Here is a 19,091-nt window from a genome sequence, read left to right as displayed (position 1 = left end):
GCTTACCCGGAGATCAGAGGATGAATGCCCTTGATTGCTGAAGTGTTCCCCGACTGGAAGGGAACATTCCTGCCTGGTGATTGTCGCGCGATGTCCGTTCATTCGTTGTCGCAGCGTCTGCATGGTCTCGCCAATGTACCACGCTTCGGGACATCCTTTCCTGCAGCGTATGAGGTAGACAACGTTGGCCGAGTCGCACGAGTTGGTACCGCGTACCTGGTGGGTGGTGTTCTCACGTGTAATGGTGGTATCCATGTCAATGATCTGGCACATCTTGCAGAGATTGCCATGGCAGGGTTATGAGGTGTCGTGGTCACTGTTCTGAAGACTGGGTAGTTTGCTGCAAACAATGGTTTGTTTGAGGTTGCGCGATTGTTTGAAGGCAAGTAGTGGGGGTGTGGGGATGACCTTGGCAAGATGTTCATCTTCATCAATGACGTGTTGAAGGCTGTGAAGAAGATGTCGTAGTTTCTCCGCTCCGGAGAAGCACTGGACGACGAAGGGTATTCTGTCGGTTGTGTCCCATGTTTGTCTTCTGAGGAGGTTGGTGCGGTTTTTCGCTGTGGCGCATTGGAACTGTCGATCGATGAGTCAAGTGCCATATCCCGTTCGTACGAGGGCATCTTTCAACGTCTGTAGATGTCTGTTACGCTCCTCCTCGTCTGAGCAGATCCTGTGTATACGGAGAGCTTGTCCATAGGGGATGGCTTCTTTAATGTGTTTAGGGTGGAAGCTGGAGAAGTGGAGCATCGTGAGGCTATCCGTGGGTTTGCGGTAAAGCAAAGTGCTGAGGTGACCGTCCTTGATGGAGACGAGTGTGTCCAAGAATGCAACTGATTTTGGAGAGTAGTCCATGGTGAGTCTGATGGTTGGATGGAACTTATTAATGTCATCGTGTAGTCGTTTCAGTGATTCTTCGGCGTGGGTCCAAAGGAAAAAAATGTCATCGATGTATCTGGTGTATAACGTCGGTTGAAGGTCCTGTGCGGTGAGTAGGTCCTGTTCAAACTTGTGCATGAAGATGTTGGCGTATTGGGGAGCGAATTTGGTCCCCATGGCTGTTCCGTGCGTCTGGATGAAGAACTTGTTGTCGAAGGTGAAGACGTTGTGATCCAGAATGAAGCGGATGAGTTGCAGAATTGCGTCTGGAGATTGACAGTTGTTGGTGTTGAGTACTGAGGCTGTTGCAGCAATGCCGTCGTCATGGGGGATGCTGGTGTAGAGTGCCGAGACGTCCATTGTGACGAGGAATGTTCCTGGTTCAACTGGTCCATGGGTGCTGAGTTTCTCTAGGAAGTCCGTCGTGTCGCGACAGAAGCTGGGCGTACCTTGTACGATGGGTTTCAAAATGCCCTCGATGTAGCCAGAGAGGTTCTCACACAGGTTCTCACCATTGCCTGAAACGATAGGGCGGCCTGGTGTGTTGGCCTTATGTATTTTCGGGAGGCAGTAGAGATCTCCAATGCGAGGAGTACATGGGATGAGAGCACATAGGGTGCTCTGAAGATCTGGATCCAAGGTCTTGATCAGTCTGTTAAGTTGGCGGATGTGTTCCTTGGTCGGATCTGCGGGTAACTGTCTGTAGTGTTCTTGGCTGTTCAGTTGTCGGTATACTTCTTTGCAGTAGTCCGTTCTGTTCAGTATGCCAGTGGCCCCTCCTTTGTCCGCTGGTTTGATGACGATGCTGCGGTTGGTCTTGGGTGACGTTCGGGCTGTCTTGTGAATGCGACTGATGAATCTGGCATTGACTCGACTCCTGACGGCTTGAGCATACATGTCGAGTCTAGGGCAGCGGCCTTCCGGAGGGGTCCAATTCGACTCTTTCCTCTTCGGTTGCCGCACCGCAGATCTCTCGGTCTGCTGTTCCGGTTCATTGGTAGTCTGCTTGGGTTCGCTGTTGGCCTCTTGGGGTCTGTGGAAGAATTCCCGGAGCCTCATTCGCCTGATGAATTCCTCCGTGTCTGCCGCGAGACTGATGGGGTCCATTTTGGTGGTGGTGCAGAAATTGCTGAGGACTTCGATTTCGTCTGGTTGAAGGGTGTAGTCTGACAAGTTGACAATAGACTTCCCTGTATTGTTTTCTACTGTGGTACCGGGGGTGGCTTGGTTGCTACTGGTGGTGATGCCGAGTTTCTCAAGCTTTCTGTTCTTGGTGTGCATATAGGCGGCATAGTATTGTTGTCTCATCTGTTTGGCGGTGTTCCGCAGCTGGTCTGCTGCGTCCTGAGCGCAAGTTGAAAATATGGCCTCTATCTTGGTTTCCAGGTTGCGTCGTCTGCTGTAGAGCTGGCGGACGAGGTGGTTGAGGAGTGTGAGAGAGGTGCGCCGGCAGAGTCTCTCAGCGTAGTCTGTGTTGTAGGTTGACTTGAGTGGGTTTGTGATCTGTAGCCCTTTCGGGATCTTGTCTGCTTTCTTGCATCTTTGTAGAAACTTAATGTCAGTGTCTATATGCGCGATCTTCCTGGAGATCCTCTCCACTTTGAGCCGGCAGTTTGCGGTGTCGATGGTAGCCATGAAATGGAGATGCCGGCGTTGGACTGGGGTGAGCACAGTACGAAGTCTTACAAACCAGGTTTGTTTCGATGTCACTAGCTTTCGGAGCGCTGCTCCTTCCTCAGGTAAATGAAGAGGTATGTTCCAGAAACAAATATATAGACAAATTCAAAGCTGCCGGACAATGCTTGGAATGCGACCATTAGCAGGTGATTAAATCTTTACAGATCCAGAGATGGGGTAACCTCAGGTTAAAGAGGTGTGAATTGTGTCAAGCTTTGTTTCTGGAACATACCTCTTTATTCACCTGTGGGGTGGAGAATGGGGGAGGTATCGACCCGGGGGGGGGGGGAGCGCTCCGTTGTGGCCTGGCCCGCGATCGGGGCCCACCGATCGGCAGGCCGGCCTCTCGGGCTGGGGGCCTCCTTTCCTCCGTGCCGGCCCCTGTAGCCCTACGCCACATTGCATCGAGGCCGGCACGGAGAAGGAAGCCACTGCGCATACGCGTGTTGGCGCCAGTGCCACTGCACATGCGCAGATCCCACGGCGCCCAGTTGACGCCAGGATCAGCAGCTAGAGCGGCGTGGGTCACTCCAGTGCCGTGCTGACCCCCTGTAGGGGCCAGAATTGCTGATCCTCAGGCCATGTTGACGCCATTGAGAAACGTGACGGCGTTTCCGACGGCGTCAACACTTAGCCTCGCGATCAGAGAATCCCACCCATTACATCTACTGGTTCCCCTTTATCTATCCTGCTCATTACCACCTCTAAGAATTCTAATAGATTTGTCAGGCATGTCTTCCCCTTCATGAAGCCATGTTGACTCTGTTGGATTATATTATGTCTTTCTAAATGCTCTTGTTATTACATCCTTTATAATGGACTTTTAACATTTTCCCAGTGACAGATGATAAGCTAACAGGACTGGAGTTACTTATTTTTTGCCTCCCTATCTTTTAAAATAAGGGCAGTTTTGCAATTCTCTGGGGCTTTTCCAGAATTTAAAGATTCTTGGAAAATTACTACGCGTGCATCCATGATGAATGTAGCTGCTTCTTTTAATCTCCTATGATGCAACCAATCAAGCCCAGGGGACCTCTCGGCCTTTAGCCCCATTAGTTTCCCGGTACTTTTTCTCCAGTGATAGTTCTTCCCCCCCTTTTTCCCCTTGATATTCTCGTATTTTTGTTAGTTTCTTCTACCGTGAAGACTGATGTAAAGTATTTATTTAACTCCTCTGCCATTTCTTTGGCTCCCCATTATTATTTCACTAGTCTCATTCTCTAAGGGGCCTATGTTCATTATTGCCTCTCTCTTCCTTCCTATATATTTAAAGTAGCTCTTACTGTCTATTTTTATATTACTTGCTAGTTTACCTCTCAAAGTTTATCTTCTCTCTCTTTATTAATGTTTTGATCATCTTTTGTTGGTTTTACAAACCTTCTCAGTCATCTGGATCACCACTAACCCTTGTCACACTCTTATTTACATAGAACATACAGTGCAGAAGGAGGCCATTCGGCCCATCGAGTCTGCACCGACCCACATTAATCCCTCACTTCCACCTTATCCCCGCAACCCAATAACCCCTCCCAACCCTTATGGACACTACGGGTAATTTAGCATGGCCAATCCACCTAACCTGCACGTCTTTGGACTGTGGGAGGAAACCGGAGCACCCGGAGGAAACCCACGCGGACACGGGGAGAACGTGCAAACTCCGCACAGACAGTGACCCAGCAGGGAATCGAACCTGGGACCCTGGCGCTGTGAAGCCACAGTGCTAATCACTTGTGCAAAAAGATGTTTTCTTTCAGTTTAATACTATCCTCGACTTCCTTGGTTAGCCAGGGTTGATTTTTTACTTTCCTAGAATCCTTCTTCCTCACTGGGATATATATTTGTTGTGAGTCATGAACTATTTTCATAAAGGTCTGCCATTGCTGGTCACTGTCTTTTCTGCTAAATTCATTTTCCAGGCTATTCCAGCCAACTCTGCTCTCATTCCTTTGTGATTACCCTTATTTAAGTTTAGCTCAGTTGTTTCCGACCCAAGTTTCTCACTCTCAAACTAAATTCTACCATGTTATGGTCACTGTTTTCCAGGGGATCATTTACTCTGCAATTGTTCATTAAACCTGCCTCATTACACATTACCAGATCCAAAACAGCCTGATCCCTGGTTGGATCCACAACATATTTTTCTAGGAAACTGTCCTGAATACACTCTATGAATTCTTCCTCATGGCTACCACTGCCAATTTGATTTTCCTAATCCGCATGAAGATTAATGTCATCCGTGATTAATGTACTGCCTTTTTACATGCCCTCATTAGCTCCTGACTTCTTCATCCTAGTTTAGCTACTGTTAGGTGCTTATGATGAAGAATGCAGGAGATCGGTTTCATGGAAGTGTTAAGTTTCGACAGAGTGAAGATGGAGACAGCAGAAACTGCAAAGTGATGAAATTCAGAACTGGTGTGGTTGGGAGTTTGGGTGTGTTTGGGTGTAATTTGGAAAGGAGGAGTATGGTTGTTTTTTGGAGTTGTCAGTTTTCTTTTAGAGCTGTCAACAGTTCAGAGTTTTATAGGTTGGCACATAAGTACAGTGATTAACATTTCTGTTCTCTTTCTAGCCTGGAAAAATGGTAAACAAAGCCTCCAAAGTAGACAAGCTACTTTCTTCTGTTAAACTGTTAAACATACCACTAACACTGAGGAGGGTGGAGCTGGTAAGTTGGATAGACTAACTAGCTACACGTAAAAACAGACTACCAAAACCTATCCTCTTCAGCTGACAGATCAAAATAGTGGGACTCAGTATAGTTATTGGAATTGCTCCATGTGGTGTTTGGCAGAGATTCGACAGGCTATTTTTCAGGAGTTTAGGCCTAGATGCGGTCTCACACTTAGGGCAGAGGACTGTTGATGGCTGCCTCCCTGTCATCTGACTGGGTCTCAATTTGAAGGCTGCATTCCAAGTCAGTGTACTTGTGGAATAAAAACTGAATTCTCTGAACTGAATATTATCTTTCTTGCATAAGGTTGTTTGTGTTCACATAATCCAAGCCATAATTCATGTCTAAAGTATGAAAATATATACAGAAGCAAGAGTACTAATTTCCAATTACTAATTTAACAAAGGATTACTATAAATCTGCAATTCACAAAGAATTACCAGCAGGTATATTGGTATTACAATGTCAAGCTGCCTTTTAAGCTGATGTGAAGTTGTGCGGAGCATAACAATGAAAGCACCCTCCAAGTCAAATAATAATAAATAATAGTGCCTGACTTGCACTTACTGGGCCACCCTGGCAGATATTCCATTTTACCTTGAAGCTCACAGAGCCATACACACGCAGGAATCAGCCTGGAGAATGTGCTGGCGCATGACTTAACTTCAAGCCTGCTGTTTGTTTATTCTGAGGAACGGTAGGAGTTTGGGAGAATCAGACCTAGGTACCAAATTACCTAGATAGTCAAGATTTGCTTTGACAAAGAGTCATCGGACTCGAAATGTTAGCTCTTTTCTCTCCCTACAGATGCTGCCAGACTTGCTGAGATTTTCCAGCATTTTCTCTTTCGTTTCAGATTCCAGCATCCGCAGTAATTTGCTTTTATTCAAGAATTTTAGTTGATTCTTGCAAATGATCTGTTAATTGGAATTGATTGCGTACAAAAAAAGCTTTCTGCATTGCTTTATTTAAAATGCTTAGTTTGAACAACAAAATAATTTGATTTTGTTTAAGAGAAAAATAATTTTGAATGAACAGGTGGAAATTGTGTTAAAGTAGAGCTGACTCTCAATGTAAATGTGCAATCAGACTCTGTCCGACAACTGGCCAAGTTCCCGACGGTGTGGTTCTAACCACGTTTTGCCTGCTGGGAACAGCCGGAGGCGGCTGCAGAGTCAGTCCTTGACCTCCCCGGTGGGGGCGGGAAGATCCTTCACCGGGGGGGGCGGGGGGGAGAGAGGGTGTTATGGGGAGTAGAATATCAAAATAGATAGGGAGCTTGGACAGAGTACTGCAATAAAAACCTAAGGAAGACACAGACAGGTTAGCAGAATGGGGAAATATAACTTAATGTGAGAAGTGTAAGCTAAAACATTTTCAGACCAAAATGAACAAGAAATGGGAGAACAAATTCAATAGAACGAGATGCTGCTGGGTATTGTGGGTCAGAGTAAACTAGTTTAAAGCATATACCTTGCAAGTTAGACTGTGGGTACATAAAGTGACAAAAAGTACCAATAGCATTTTATAATTAGAGATAGTGTAGAACAGAAAAGAGAATTATGTACTTGTACGGTTCATGGTTGGTGCAGTTTGGGTAGCCTCTCACAGAAGACACTGCAGCCATACAGAATATGCAGTGCAGGTTGTCTTGGATAATAACAAATATTAAATCTAGATTTCTGAGGCCAGATTTGATATAGCAGATTGACCTCCACTGGAATGCTGGTGGTCATATCTTCAGATGTCGAGGCCTTAAGCTCTGATATTCTAATACTAAACCTCTCCATTTCTCTACCTCTCATTCTTCCTTTAAGGTGCTCCTTAAAACCTATTCTTGGTCACTTATCTCCTGATGTGGCTTGGTGTCAATTTGTGCTTTAGAATACCCCTGTCAAGTCCTTGGGTCTTAGGTGAAAGGACTACATACATGCAAGTTGTTGCAGTTAGAGCACAGAGGTTCAGAGATGATTTAATAAAAGTCTCTAAAATAGTGAAGGATTCTGATGAGATGAACAGACTATTTGCTCGGGTTGAGGAATCAGCCTTAAGTTTGTTTACATTAACAATTGCTGGAGCGTGGATTCTTTGCAACAGGGAACAAGTGAGGCAGAATCCACTGCATTGTCATTTAAAGGGACAGAACATATACATTTGAAGCAGAAGAAAGTGCCATGAGAAAAGAGCAGAACAGTGGAATTAGTTTTGCATTATTCTAACAAAGACCTGACATAGATATGATGAGCTAAAATGGCTCAGCACTGTTAAAACTTCTCGGCTCTTTTCATTCTTCATTTCACTTTTCTTTTCCATTCATCATCTAAACTTATCCATTCTTTGCTAATAATTATACCATTGTTCCATTCAGACTTCCTGCCCTCAGTGCTCTCAACATTCAGGAAATGAGTCACCACATTTTCATTTCTTCCGTGTTCTTCAATGGGTAATGAAAATTATTTCTTTCAATTTTGTGACGGGCGGTTTCTTTCTTTCACAAATCTTACCAACTCTTGTTGAGCTCGCTCCACACTTAATCATTAACATCTAGCATTAGTAATTACCATCATACCATGTGGAAAGGAATTTCCACATCTCCCTCATCGCTAAAGCTGCCTCTAAGATACTTGGCTTCATTTTTCACGCCAAACACTTCTTTTTCCCTTGATGACTCCATTCATAACACTTGAACACTGGACAAGGTCTACTAGCACCTGCCATATTCCTGAACAGGACACCAGTAATAAAAGCCTGTGCCTGATCCACCTCTCAGCTCTGGACTTCATCCACCCTTTTTAGGAACTGTGGCCATAAAATTGGACGCTGCCTAAAAATAGGTAGGGGTTGTGATGCAGGATTACACCAGTTTCCTCCAATACCGAAGCATGCAAACTTTGTTCTGCCTATTAATCTAATGATTGTAGAGTGCAGCCGGTCCTATACGTGCTGTTCAATGGTGACATGTCTCGGCAGGAGGTGCAAAATTGGGAAAGGCTAACACAACTTGAAGATCGCCTGCATTTCGTAAAACTAGTCTGCGCCTCTTAAAGGGCAGGTTCATTGTGACAGGAATAGATGCTGGAAGTCATTCTACAACTGATTCCGATCTTGGAAATACAGAGGAATGCCACAACATGCAGAAAGCAGGCTGCAAGATTTTCCAAAGCTGCACTGCAGACCTTAGTGCTGGTCATGCTGAGGATGAAAATGGTAGTCTATCCTCGGGCGACCAGAACACCCTCCAGGGAAACTTTACTAAGGCAGTGGGGCCAGAGAGTTGTGGAGGTTGAAGCAAAGAGTCCATCCACACTCTCCCCCAAAGGATCTGGATGCAAAGCCACAAGAAGTTCAGTACCATTACAAGAGTGTTCAAAGTCAGTAAATGCAATTTCAAATGCCTATCCCACTAACTGCACCAGTAACCTCACGTGTTGCTAATAGAACTACAACACAATCTCTATCATTCACAATTCATATCTAACCTTCATAGCTTCACCTCACCCTCACACTCCTGCTCTTTGGCACATCTCCCCATCTTGCAACATGCAAACATTACCAGCTATTTAACCATGACAGCATTGTCAATGAAACACATATCACACTCACCAACACACTTCCTTTTCTCTTGCAGGACAAGGTGGCTCATAACCCAGAGGAAGCAGCCCCTAACCTATGGGGGACAGGAAAGGTCATGTGTCCTTATACTGGTCGCCATCACTGAGGATATAGCTAGCAGCAGGGCTGAAATGAAAGATGACAGCATCCTCATATCTAATCCTCCTACAGATGCTGCCAGACTTTCTCCTCATCCCATAATCTTTTCTGATTTATAAGCCGTGGATGGTGTAAGAACGCACCTTTTGCATTTCTATCGCCCCTCTCTATTGCGTGTGCCTTTCTCCTTTCAGACATGTAAAATGTATAACCTGGCCAGGCAATGATGGCAGAGCAAGAGGTGGAAGAGCAGGAAGACAAGAGATGAAGAAGAAACATTACAGCCCCCAGCTCATAGTCTACACTACACGTAATTTACAAGATGGCTTATAGGTGGGATCTGCATGTGTCAGACACTAGGGTAGCAGTGCCAGTTCCCCAGAAAATGAAGTTGCATATGACGCTGCTGCAGTGGATTCAGATGACGAGCCAATTGGGCGGCCTATGGAAGAAATTTGATAGGGATGCACTAAGGAATGCTTGGTGCATTGACAGGCCTGCCAGAAAGATTGTATGTAAAGTTAAGGAGCATAGGGAGTCCAGCACCGATCTTGTAAAGTGCTTTGTGGAGAGTGTGGAGCCCATCCTTTCCAGCATGGCAGTGGTGGCCAACCCCATTAACACATTTACAGACCCAATCATGATGCAGTGTCTGATAGCCAATATCTCAACTTCAATTTCAGCAGAAGCAAAAGCTACACACTGTCTAGATGTTGTAGTGGAAATTAAGACCTGAAGTCATGCAAGTTCAGCTGGCTGCCACAAAAGCTCAGGCTGATACTACCATTACTGCGGATGCCCCTGTTCAAAGTCTTGTAGGGTATCACAGCAGTCCAGCAGTCTGTCATCCAACAACCCTCCTGAGAGATAGCAGTAGCTCCATAGAGCACAATCCTGCTGTCCGCTCTCTGGTTAACAGCATTCATCCTACCAACACTGCAATCCTACTGGTGTTCTTGCTGTTCCAAACTGCTGCAGCTCATGCCAAAATGTGCAGGCTGAAGCTAGACCTTCAAGGGCCAGAGCTGCTCGAGGTTAAATCTGTAAGAACATCTGCAGTCTTAAATTCAACAGTCCTCCAACACTAGCCATGCTGCAGTCATTGGGATAGCACTGTGTAGGAGTGTTAGGACAGGCAAAGATGTACAGACATCATGCACTACGGGCATGCACACAAGGATGATTCGTTGATGTCATTGGCTGGCTTTATAAATTTGGTTCATAATGTTTATTTTGTGGGTGCCTTTTATTTTTGAATAGTGGCCTAGCAGATGGTCAGTGACAGAAGGAAGTTAAGGTGTGTGACTATTGTTGAATGAGGAATTGGAGTTGCACTTATTGTTATAAGACTTGGATGAGTCAACCACAGACAGTGCCAGCCAGAAAGGGATTGTGTGTGTTGCCGCCTCCTCACCCTCAACTGGTGGCTAGGGCTGAGCCCTAATGATAGCAAGATTGTGCAGCATGTGGTCTAGCATCATGAATCTTGTAAGAAGTCTTACAACACCAGGTTAAAGTCCAACAGGTTTGTTTCGATGTCACTAGCTTTCGGAGCGCTGCTCCTTCCTCAGGTGAATGAAGAGGTATGTTCCAGAAACATATATATAGACAGATTCAAAGATGCCAGACAATGCTTGGAATGCGAGCATTAGCAGGTGATTAAATCTTTACAGATCCAGAGATGGGGTAACCCCAGGTTAAAGAGGTGTGAATTGTGTCAAGCCAGGACAGTTGGTAGGATTTCGCAGGCCAGATGGTGGGAGATGAATGTAATGCGACATGAATCCCAGGTCCCGGTTGAGGCCGCACTCATGTGTGCGGAAATTGGCTATAAGTTTCTGCTCGGCGATTCTGCGTTGTCGCGCGTCCTGAAGGCCGCCTTGGAGAACGCTTACCCGGAGATCAGAGGCTGAATGCCCTTGACTGCTGAAGTGTTCCCCGACTGGAAGGAAACATTCCTGCCTGGTGATTGTCGCGCAATGTCCGTTCATTCGTTGTCGCAGCGTCTGCATGGTCTCGCCAATGTACAATGCTTCGGGACATCCTTTCCTGCAGCGTATGAGGTAGACAACGTTGGCCGAGTCGCACGAGTATGTACCGCGTACCTGGTGGGTGGTGTTCTCACGTGTAATGGTGGTATCCATGTCGATGATCTGGCACGTCTTGCAGAGATTGCCATGGCAGGGTTGTGTGGTGTCGTGGTCACTGTTCTGAAGGCTGGGTAGTTTGCTGCAAACAATGGTTTGTTTGAGGTTGCGCGGTTGTTTGAAGGCAAGTAGTGAGGGGGTGCGGATGACCTTGGCAAGATGTTCATCTTCATTGATGACGTGTTGAAGGCTGTGAAAAAGTTGTTGTAGTTTCTCCGCTCCGGGAAAGTACTGGACGACGAAGAGTATTCTGTCGATTGTGTCCCATGTTTGTCTTCGATGCGTTTTTTTGCTGTGGCGCGTTGGAACTGTCGATTGATGAGTCGAGCGGCATAACCCATTCGTACGAGGGCATCTTTCAACGTCTGTAGATGTCTGTTACACTCCTCCTCGTCTGAGCAGATCCTGTGTATACGGAGAGCTTGTCCATAGGGGATGGCTTCTTTAATGTGTTTAGGGTGGAAGCTGGAGAAGTGGAGCATCGTGAGGTTACCCGTGGGTTTGTGGTAAAGCGAAGTGCTGAGGTGACCGTCCTTGATGGAGACGAGTGTGTCCAAGAATGCAACTGATTTTGGAGAGTAGTCCATGGTGAGTCTGATGGTTGGATGGAACTTATTGATGTCATCGTGTAGTCGTTTCAGTGATTCTTCGCCGTGGGTCCAAAGGAAAAAAATGTAATCGATGTATCTGGTGTATAACGTCGGTTGAAGGTCCTGTGCGGTGAGTAGGTCTTGTTCAAACTTGTGCATGAAGATGTTGGCGCATTGGGGTGCGAATTTGGCCCTCATGGCTGTTCCGTGCGTCTGGATGAAGAACTTGTTGTCGAAGGTGCCCATGAATCTTGACACACACTCTGCCGAGTATTATAGGGTTCCTCTTGAGTGATCCCGACAGTGGACGTGTGATTTAAACACCCCGATGACCTGCACTACCACATTCAGTGGGCCAGTACAGTATTTGTTATCTGCTGTGCACTGGATATCCCTTGTTGCCCAATATCTACGTTCTAGTTTGGCGTGGTGGCACAAACGATGATGGCACAACTCTCTGGAGTTTGGAAGAATGAGAGGTGACCTCATTGAAACATTCGGGATTATGAAGGGGCTTTACAGGATAGTTACTGAGAGGCTGTTTTCCCTGCCTGGGCAATCTAGAATGAGGAGGCACAGTTTCCAGATAAAGGCTGAGATGAGGAAACATTTCTTCACTCAAAGAATTGTGAATCTTTGGAATTTCCTAACACAGAGGATTGTGGATGCGCCATCACTGAATATATTTAAGGCTGAGACAGACAGATTTTTGATCCCTCAGCGAATAAGGAACTGTGGGCGGGAAAATGGAGTTGAGGCCAAAGATCAGTCATGGTCATATTGAATGACCGAGCAGAGCTGTATGATCTATTCCTGCTTCTATTTCTTATGTTCTTAGTTTCCTACATACAGCAGATTGACACATCATGACTGTTGTCATGATATTGGGCACTAACCTGCATGATATGCTGCAAAACGTAGCACACTAGCTGAACGCTGAGGAAGTGTCCCTTTTGGTTGTTCTACACCTCAGAGTTGTCATGAGCCTGCAAGTGACATGCATGCACGGTGGCACTCGGCACCGTGGGGACATCTGCGATCCTCCCAAAATTGTGTGTTTGCCTGCTTCTCTCTAACAAGTGAAAGTGAAATATATTCAACTCTCGTGGAACATAGAGCCTCAGTGACCTCCTTATGCGACAGTGGACAGCAAACCTGGAATTGTCTGTTCCCGCCTGGAAGGAGCCAGACACATTAAAGTTCATGGTCAGTGTCACCTTCATAGCCATTGACAATGTTGTCCATGGCCTGTTCTGAGTTATCTGTTGGTGGCAGGTTTCAGTGAGGACATCCTTACTGAAGCACTGGCGTCAGACTCGTTCCTCACTGAACAGAGATTCAGTGGGAGAACTGCGCCCTGAACAACACACTGGGTGGAAATGGCTTCCTGCTGAGAGCACTGTTCCTCCTCCTCCCTCTTCCAGCAGAATTGCCCAGCTCTGTGGCGACTCTGCACATTTTCCCATGTCATGCTGTAGTCCAAGGAGGGTGCATATCACCGCACCCATGTGAAGGGGGTGTCCAGCGATGAGACCTCTTAAAACTGAATAGCTAGGATGCCACTAGAGTAGTTTTACATAATTTAGTTTATTATGGATTGAGATTAATTATAGAAAGTGTACTGGGTAATCATTATTAACCATTAAACCTGTATTTTGGGACATAGCAATGATAATCATGCAGACTCTGGCTACAAGCAGTGGCCACAATACATGATGGGATTTAGGCTAGCGAACTTGCCTATGTTTTTGACACACAGGAGATGTGTGGTCAGCAGATTACTAGTAAACAAGTTTTTTATCAGTGGCCTCCAATATCCTCTAGAACAATCTTTGAAGTGAAAAGGAAGCCACTTCTGATATCCTGTCTCTCTGAAACAATCCATGGAGTAAAGGGGATGCCAATTCTGCCATCCTAATGAACAATGGGTGCGCAGGATGTTAGGATGGGGAAAACTTAAGATTGACATAAAACCTTTGGTAAACAACAGGTGACAGGATGAGGCTCAATCATGGGTTGATCGCAATTTTATTGGATAAAGTTTAAACATGTCAGCTTCGGGGATTGGATCGAGTCCAACTGGGATGGGTTATTGATTTTTGGAAATTGTATCATTGATGTGTTTTTATCAGTGTTCAGCTGATCGATCTTGGCATTATCCAGGTCCATCTCCTTGTACACAAAACCAAACTTGAGATAATAAATAGCCATCTTAACCAGGTTGTGTGTCTGCTCTGTTTATTAAGCTAAGGCCTAACAATGAGGGACGAACCCCACATTAAGGCTGGCTCAATACTCAGGCCTTGAAAATGCTCCTATACCATGTCTGGGAGCAACTAGTTTGTACATATTTCTCAGACTCAGGGACAAAGTCCGACACCATGTCATACCATTCCTTGTGGACTTTAGAAACTTTAAACCACTCTGGGAACCACCCAGTACTTCTACAATCACAATGAGAACCAGTGGGGAGGGGGGGAGAGAGAGAGAGAGAAAGAGAGAGCGAGGTGGTGCTTCCTGCTGCTGCATTCATTTTTAGCTGCATGAGATCAAGAGAGTACAGCAGGAGCTTTGAGCTGCAAGGCTGCAGTGTTGGTGTTAGATCAGTTTAATCAGCTCAATGTTGTCAAGGTTTGCCTGTTCTGTATACTTCCTGCAAAAGTCACCTGTTTCTGCTCTAACCCCATCACCAAAATGGTATCCGGCACCGAAATACCAGAAGTGTGCGAGTACCAGAGGTGGCATTTTGGAGTCAAAACAGCATTGTCAACCAAATTTCTCAGAGTTTCACTGTTTTTTCAAGATTGCTAAGACCAATGCAGTTCCTAAATTTCACGTTCCTTTGAACCTCCAAATATACTGCCCGACATTGATCTTTATCACCTCTATGTGCTCATCATGATCAAACTATGTTTTATTGCAGAATCTCTATTATTCCATATTCCTTCTCTGGACTTGGAAACTGTGGAAATCCTTTCATTCCACAGACCTTCCTTCCTCACACTGTCATCCTGCTGTTTATCCTGTCATCTCTACTTCACCTTGTCTGCTCTTACAACAACGGTCAGGTTCGTCATTTCTCAGTTTAAAAGAAAATCTTAGAATCACAACATATTTCATATCTGAGACGTACCTTAACATTTCCAATGGATTAGTTTCATGAACTTGAATTCCACATTTTGGACAGTCATTTGTGTCTTCAAAATGTTGAACAATACAACTTTTGCAAACTGAAAAAAAAGAAAGGTATTTGAACCTACTGCTTATGCAACAGCAGTTAAAATCATCTTTCAGTTGAAACATTTTCAGATAAATAATTTCAACAATGTTTTTCCATCACTTATAATAGGCAAAGGACAATATGTAATTGCTTTGATCTGGGTACATTTGAAGTTAAAGTAAAGGTGCGAGTTCTTCCATTTGCCACTTAGTCCTAAGTATTTATAATGGGATGTATTTAGAGGCTGGGAAAGCCATTGTGAGATATTATATAAGCACTTTCCTCATTTGTGTGAAAGTGCATAGTTCACTATTTTAAATGGGGTATAACACCTCTCCTAAAACAGTTGGCCAACCTATTCCATTAGCACGTTAAGCACAATTGTATTGAGTAGTTTGATTTCTGGTCACATTCTTATTAATGTTTATCAATCACTCTAACAGTTTTTTTTATATAACTTGAAAACTGTTAATCTGTGGCATCCTGGGGACAGGCACTGTGTGGAATTCCTCTCCATCTGTCAGTAGCTGCTGGGAAGTAGCTCCTTGGGTTGCTCACTTTTCAGCTCACACATTGTAAAGCTGAAAGCTAGCAGTCCCAACATGACAACAATGGCTGTTCAAAATTATGATTGCAACACTGATGCTGTATAACTTAAAAGAGCAGTAGGAGAAATCAATTTCCAATAAACACATTTTAACATCGTTTTTCAGCTGGCACCGTTTACCCGACCCTGTTTTCTCCCTCCTACATTTTTACCCAAATTTCTAATTTGTTTCCATCAAGTATGCATCCTAATCTATTCCCAGTCTCATCAAACAATAAGTGTGGAAATTTGTATATTTTTATCCAGGAGAGACCGCGAAAATGGAGGAAGAAAATAATTGTAGCGGGGTAGGGTCCTGATGGTGTAGCAGCCACATTCCTCACCCTACGATTTTTGAACCAGCAAATGCCATTAGATGGGAGTTTCGAAAACGGGGTGGGGGGGGGGTCAGCTAGTGTGCCTGAGGCATAAGCATCCTCGGTTGTACAGGAGCAACACTCCTGCCCCTCCCCTGGTCCCACAATGAATTTTTCTTATATACATTTTGGCCCTTTGCTGGGTCCCTGCAGGTTTCACTGGTCAGAGCAAGAAAAGCGCTGCTTACAAATTATATCTGAAGGACCTGATTGCATTTTCTCTGGTAGTTTGTGACTCTACACTACAACCTGGTGTCATGATACAACTTGTTCCAACTCTGACCAGTAGGTGGCTAAAGCTTGCACGGGACCTATCTGAACTACAGCATATATTAATGAGGTGATTGAACCGCCTGGAATTAAAATTGCTAAGAGGCGGTGTCAGGGTGGGGAGGAAGCTGCTCAATTTTAACTCCTATTGCCTGGATCACCTGGAACCAGCTGGGCAGAAGGAGTTAAAATCCTCCTTATTGAAGCTTGGGCTGACAAGTGGCAGGTAACATTACTCCCCTCTTGCTTAGATGGGTGCAGCTCCAACAATACTCAACACCATCCAGGACAAAGCAGCCCACGTGATTGATACCCCTTCCACAAACATTCACTCCCTCCACCATCGGCATACAGTAGTCGCCGTGTGTACCATCTACTAGATACCCTGCAGGAGCTCACCAAGGCTCCTGCGGCAGAACCTTCCAAATCCACGACCATCACCATCTGGAAGGACAAGGGCAGCAGATACCTGGGAACCCCACCACCTGGAGGTTTCCCTTCCAAGTCATTAACCATCCTGAATTGGAAATATGTCGCCGTTCTTTCACTGTCACTCAGTCAAAATCCTGGAACTCCTTCCTTAACAGCACTGTGGGTGTACCTACACCACATGGACTGCAGCGACTCAAGATGGTAGCTCACCACCACCTTCTCAAGGGCATTAGGGATGGGCAGTGAATGCTGGCCTCGCCAACGAAGCCCACATCCGAAAAAAATATTTTTTTTAAAGAAGGGTCTCATTTGAATGGGTTGATGGATTTTGTTAATAATTTACAGGAAACAAGTAGAACAGGATCACCTGTAGATAAAATAATTGCATCTGGGTTCAGGGAGGTCCACCCGTTTGAAACAAAAGCAGTAAACGGCCAAATATGAAACAGAAAATGCTGCAAACACTCAGCAGACCAGCCAGCTGGGGAGAGAAACAGTTTGCAGACCCATCAGAAAGTTCTGGTGATTGCTCACAGATTTGGACCATTGCGGTGGATTTTCCTGGCTCATTGGCAATGGACAGGGAGGCGGGAGGACTGGCAAAATGCAGTGAGGAGGAGGAGGCTTCAAGTGGGGAGCATTACATTTCCCGCTGCCACACCATATGGGGTGGTGGGAAAGTTGGAGGATCGGAGCCCACTGGGTACCCACCCAAGTGACCAATTAAGGGCCACGTCCCACCTTCTATGGCCATTCTACCCCCATTGGGAGAGCCCACCGCCACATGGGAAGAGGTCTCCAAGCGGATTCCCCGGAGGGGTGCCCCTCTTTTATGTGCGCTTCATGGCCCATGGAGGGGTCACCCAGGCAGCGAATGCTGTCCTCATAGCATCGCCACTGCTGGTTCTCTATAACTGCTCACCCTCCACAGATAGCCAGGTCTGCCGGCCTGGCCCCAGCTTCCCCCAATCTCATTTGATACTCTTCGATGACATCCTACCATTGAGGTGCACTTTCCCTGGAACTGCAGCCACAATACTGGCCACCATCAGTGGTGGCATGCTGAGAATGTCGAGCTGCCAGCTTCCTGATTATTAGTCTGTAATTATGTGAAACATCTGTATTAACATATTTATGAGTTAGAACAAGTTTTTTAATTACCTAAAGATCATGGGCGGGATTCTCGAACCCCCAGCCAGGTCGGAGAATTGCCGGGGGGCGGCGCGAATCCAGCCCCGCCGCTGGCTGCCGTGTTCTCCGGCGGCATTTTTCAGGCAGGGGCGGGATTCCCGCCACAGCAGCCGGGGGCCGTTGAGCGGCCCTCCTGGCGATTCTCCGAGCCCTGATGGGCCGATAGGCCACACGTTTTTGGCCAGTCCCGCCGGCGTGGGTTACGTATGGTCCCACACGGCGGGACCTGGCAGGTAAGATGGCGGGGGCGGTCCTCGGGGGGGGGGGGCTGGGGAATCCAACCCTGGGGGTAGCCCCCACGGTGGCCTGGCCCGCTATCGGGGCCCACCAATCTGCGGGCGGGCCTGTTCCTTGGGGGCACTTCTTCCTTCCGCGCCAGGCCCCTGTAGGGCTCCGCCATGGCCAGCGCGGAGAAAGAGAACCCCCCCGTGCATGCGCCAAAAGGCGACAGCCGGTCCGCGCATGCACGTAATCATGCCGGCAGTTCCGCGCATTCGCGAGATCACGATGGCCGTTCCGCGCATGAGCGAAATCGCACAGTCCCTTCGGCGCCGGCCAGAGCGCGCCAACCACTCCGGCATCCACCTAGCCCCCTAGACAGGTGAGAATTCCTCACCTTGGGGGCCCGTTGGCGCCGGTGTCATTGGCGCCGATTTTCCCGCAGGCGTGGGGACTTAGTCCCCGGAAGGGAGAATCCCGGTCTGCAAGTGCATGAGAACTAGGTGCAGGAGTAGCCAATTCAGCCCCTCAAGCCTGCTCCGCCATTCAATACGATCATGGCTGATCTCATCTCAGCCTCAACTACACTTTCCCGCCCGTTCTCCGTAACCCTTCAATCCGTCACTAATTAAAAATTGTCTATCTCCTCCTTAAATTTGTTAAGAGCTCTGTGGTAGAGAATTCCACAGATTCATGACCCTTTGAGAGAAGTAATTTCTCCTCATCTCTGTTTTAAATCTGTTACCCCTCAGCCTAAAATTATGGCCACTCAGTCTGGAATGTCCAACAAGGGGAAACATCAGTTCTACACACCCTGTCAATCCCCTTTATTATCTTATATACCTCAATTAGTTCTCTTCTCATTCTTTTAAACTCTAGAGAGTATAAGCCTAAGGTACTCAATCTCTCTTCATACGAAAACCCCCTCATCTCTGGAATCAATCTAGTGAACCTCCTCTGAACAACCTCCAATGCAACTACATTCCTTCTCAAGTAAGGGGATCAAAATTGTGCATGATAGTGCCTTGTGTGGGAAATAGATAAATTGCCAGAAACACTGGCTTAAGAGTGACATCCATTGGTTGGCATCAACTTGAAGGAATTGTCCACATTTTCTC

The 19,091-nt window shown here is 46.3% G+C and overlaps 1 protein-coding gene across 7 annotated transcripts in view; it reads right to left on the bottom strand.

Annotated features, from left to right (window-relative positions):
• pcgf5b (polycomb group ring finger 5b) overlaps positions 1 to 19,091 on the bottom strand; it is a 340,525-nt gene that overhangs the window by 110,717 nt on the left and 210,717 nt on the right. For all 7 annotated transcript variants that reach the window (XM_072479025.1, XM_072479026.1, XM_072479031.1 and 4 more), the window contains one exon: positions 14,812 to 14,908. In XM_072479025.1, the coding sequence (XP_072335126.1) occupies positions 14,812 to 14,908 (97 nt within the window). The remainder of the gene's footprint in view (positions 1 to 14,811; positions 14,909 to 19,091) is intronic.

Source organism: Scyliorhinus torazame, chromosome 16, assembly GCF_047496885.1.
Source record: "Scyliorhinus torazame isolate Kashiwa2021f chromosome 16, sScyTor2.1, whole genome shotgun sequence".
Lineage (NCBI taxonomy): Eukaryota > Metazoa > Chordata > Chondrichthyes > Carcharhiniformes > Scyliorhinidae > Scyliorhinus > Scyliorhinus torazame.
The sequence above is the reverse complement of the archived record's forward strand: the minus strand, read 5'-3'. Positions and strand labels throughout refer to the sequence as shown.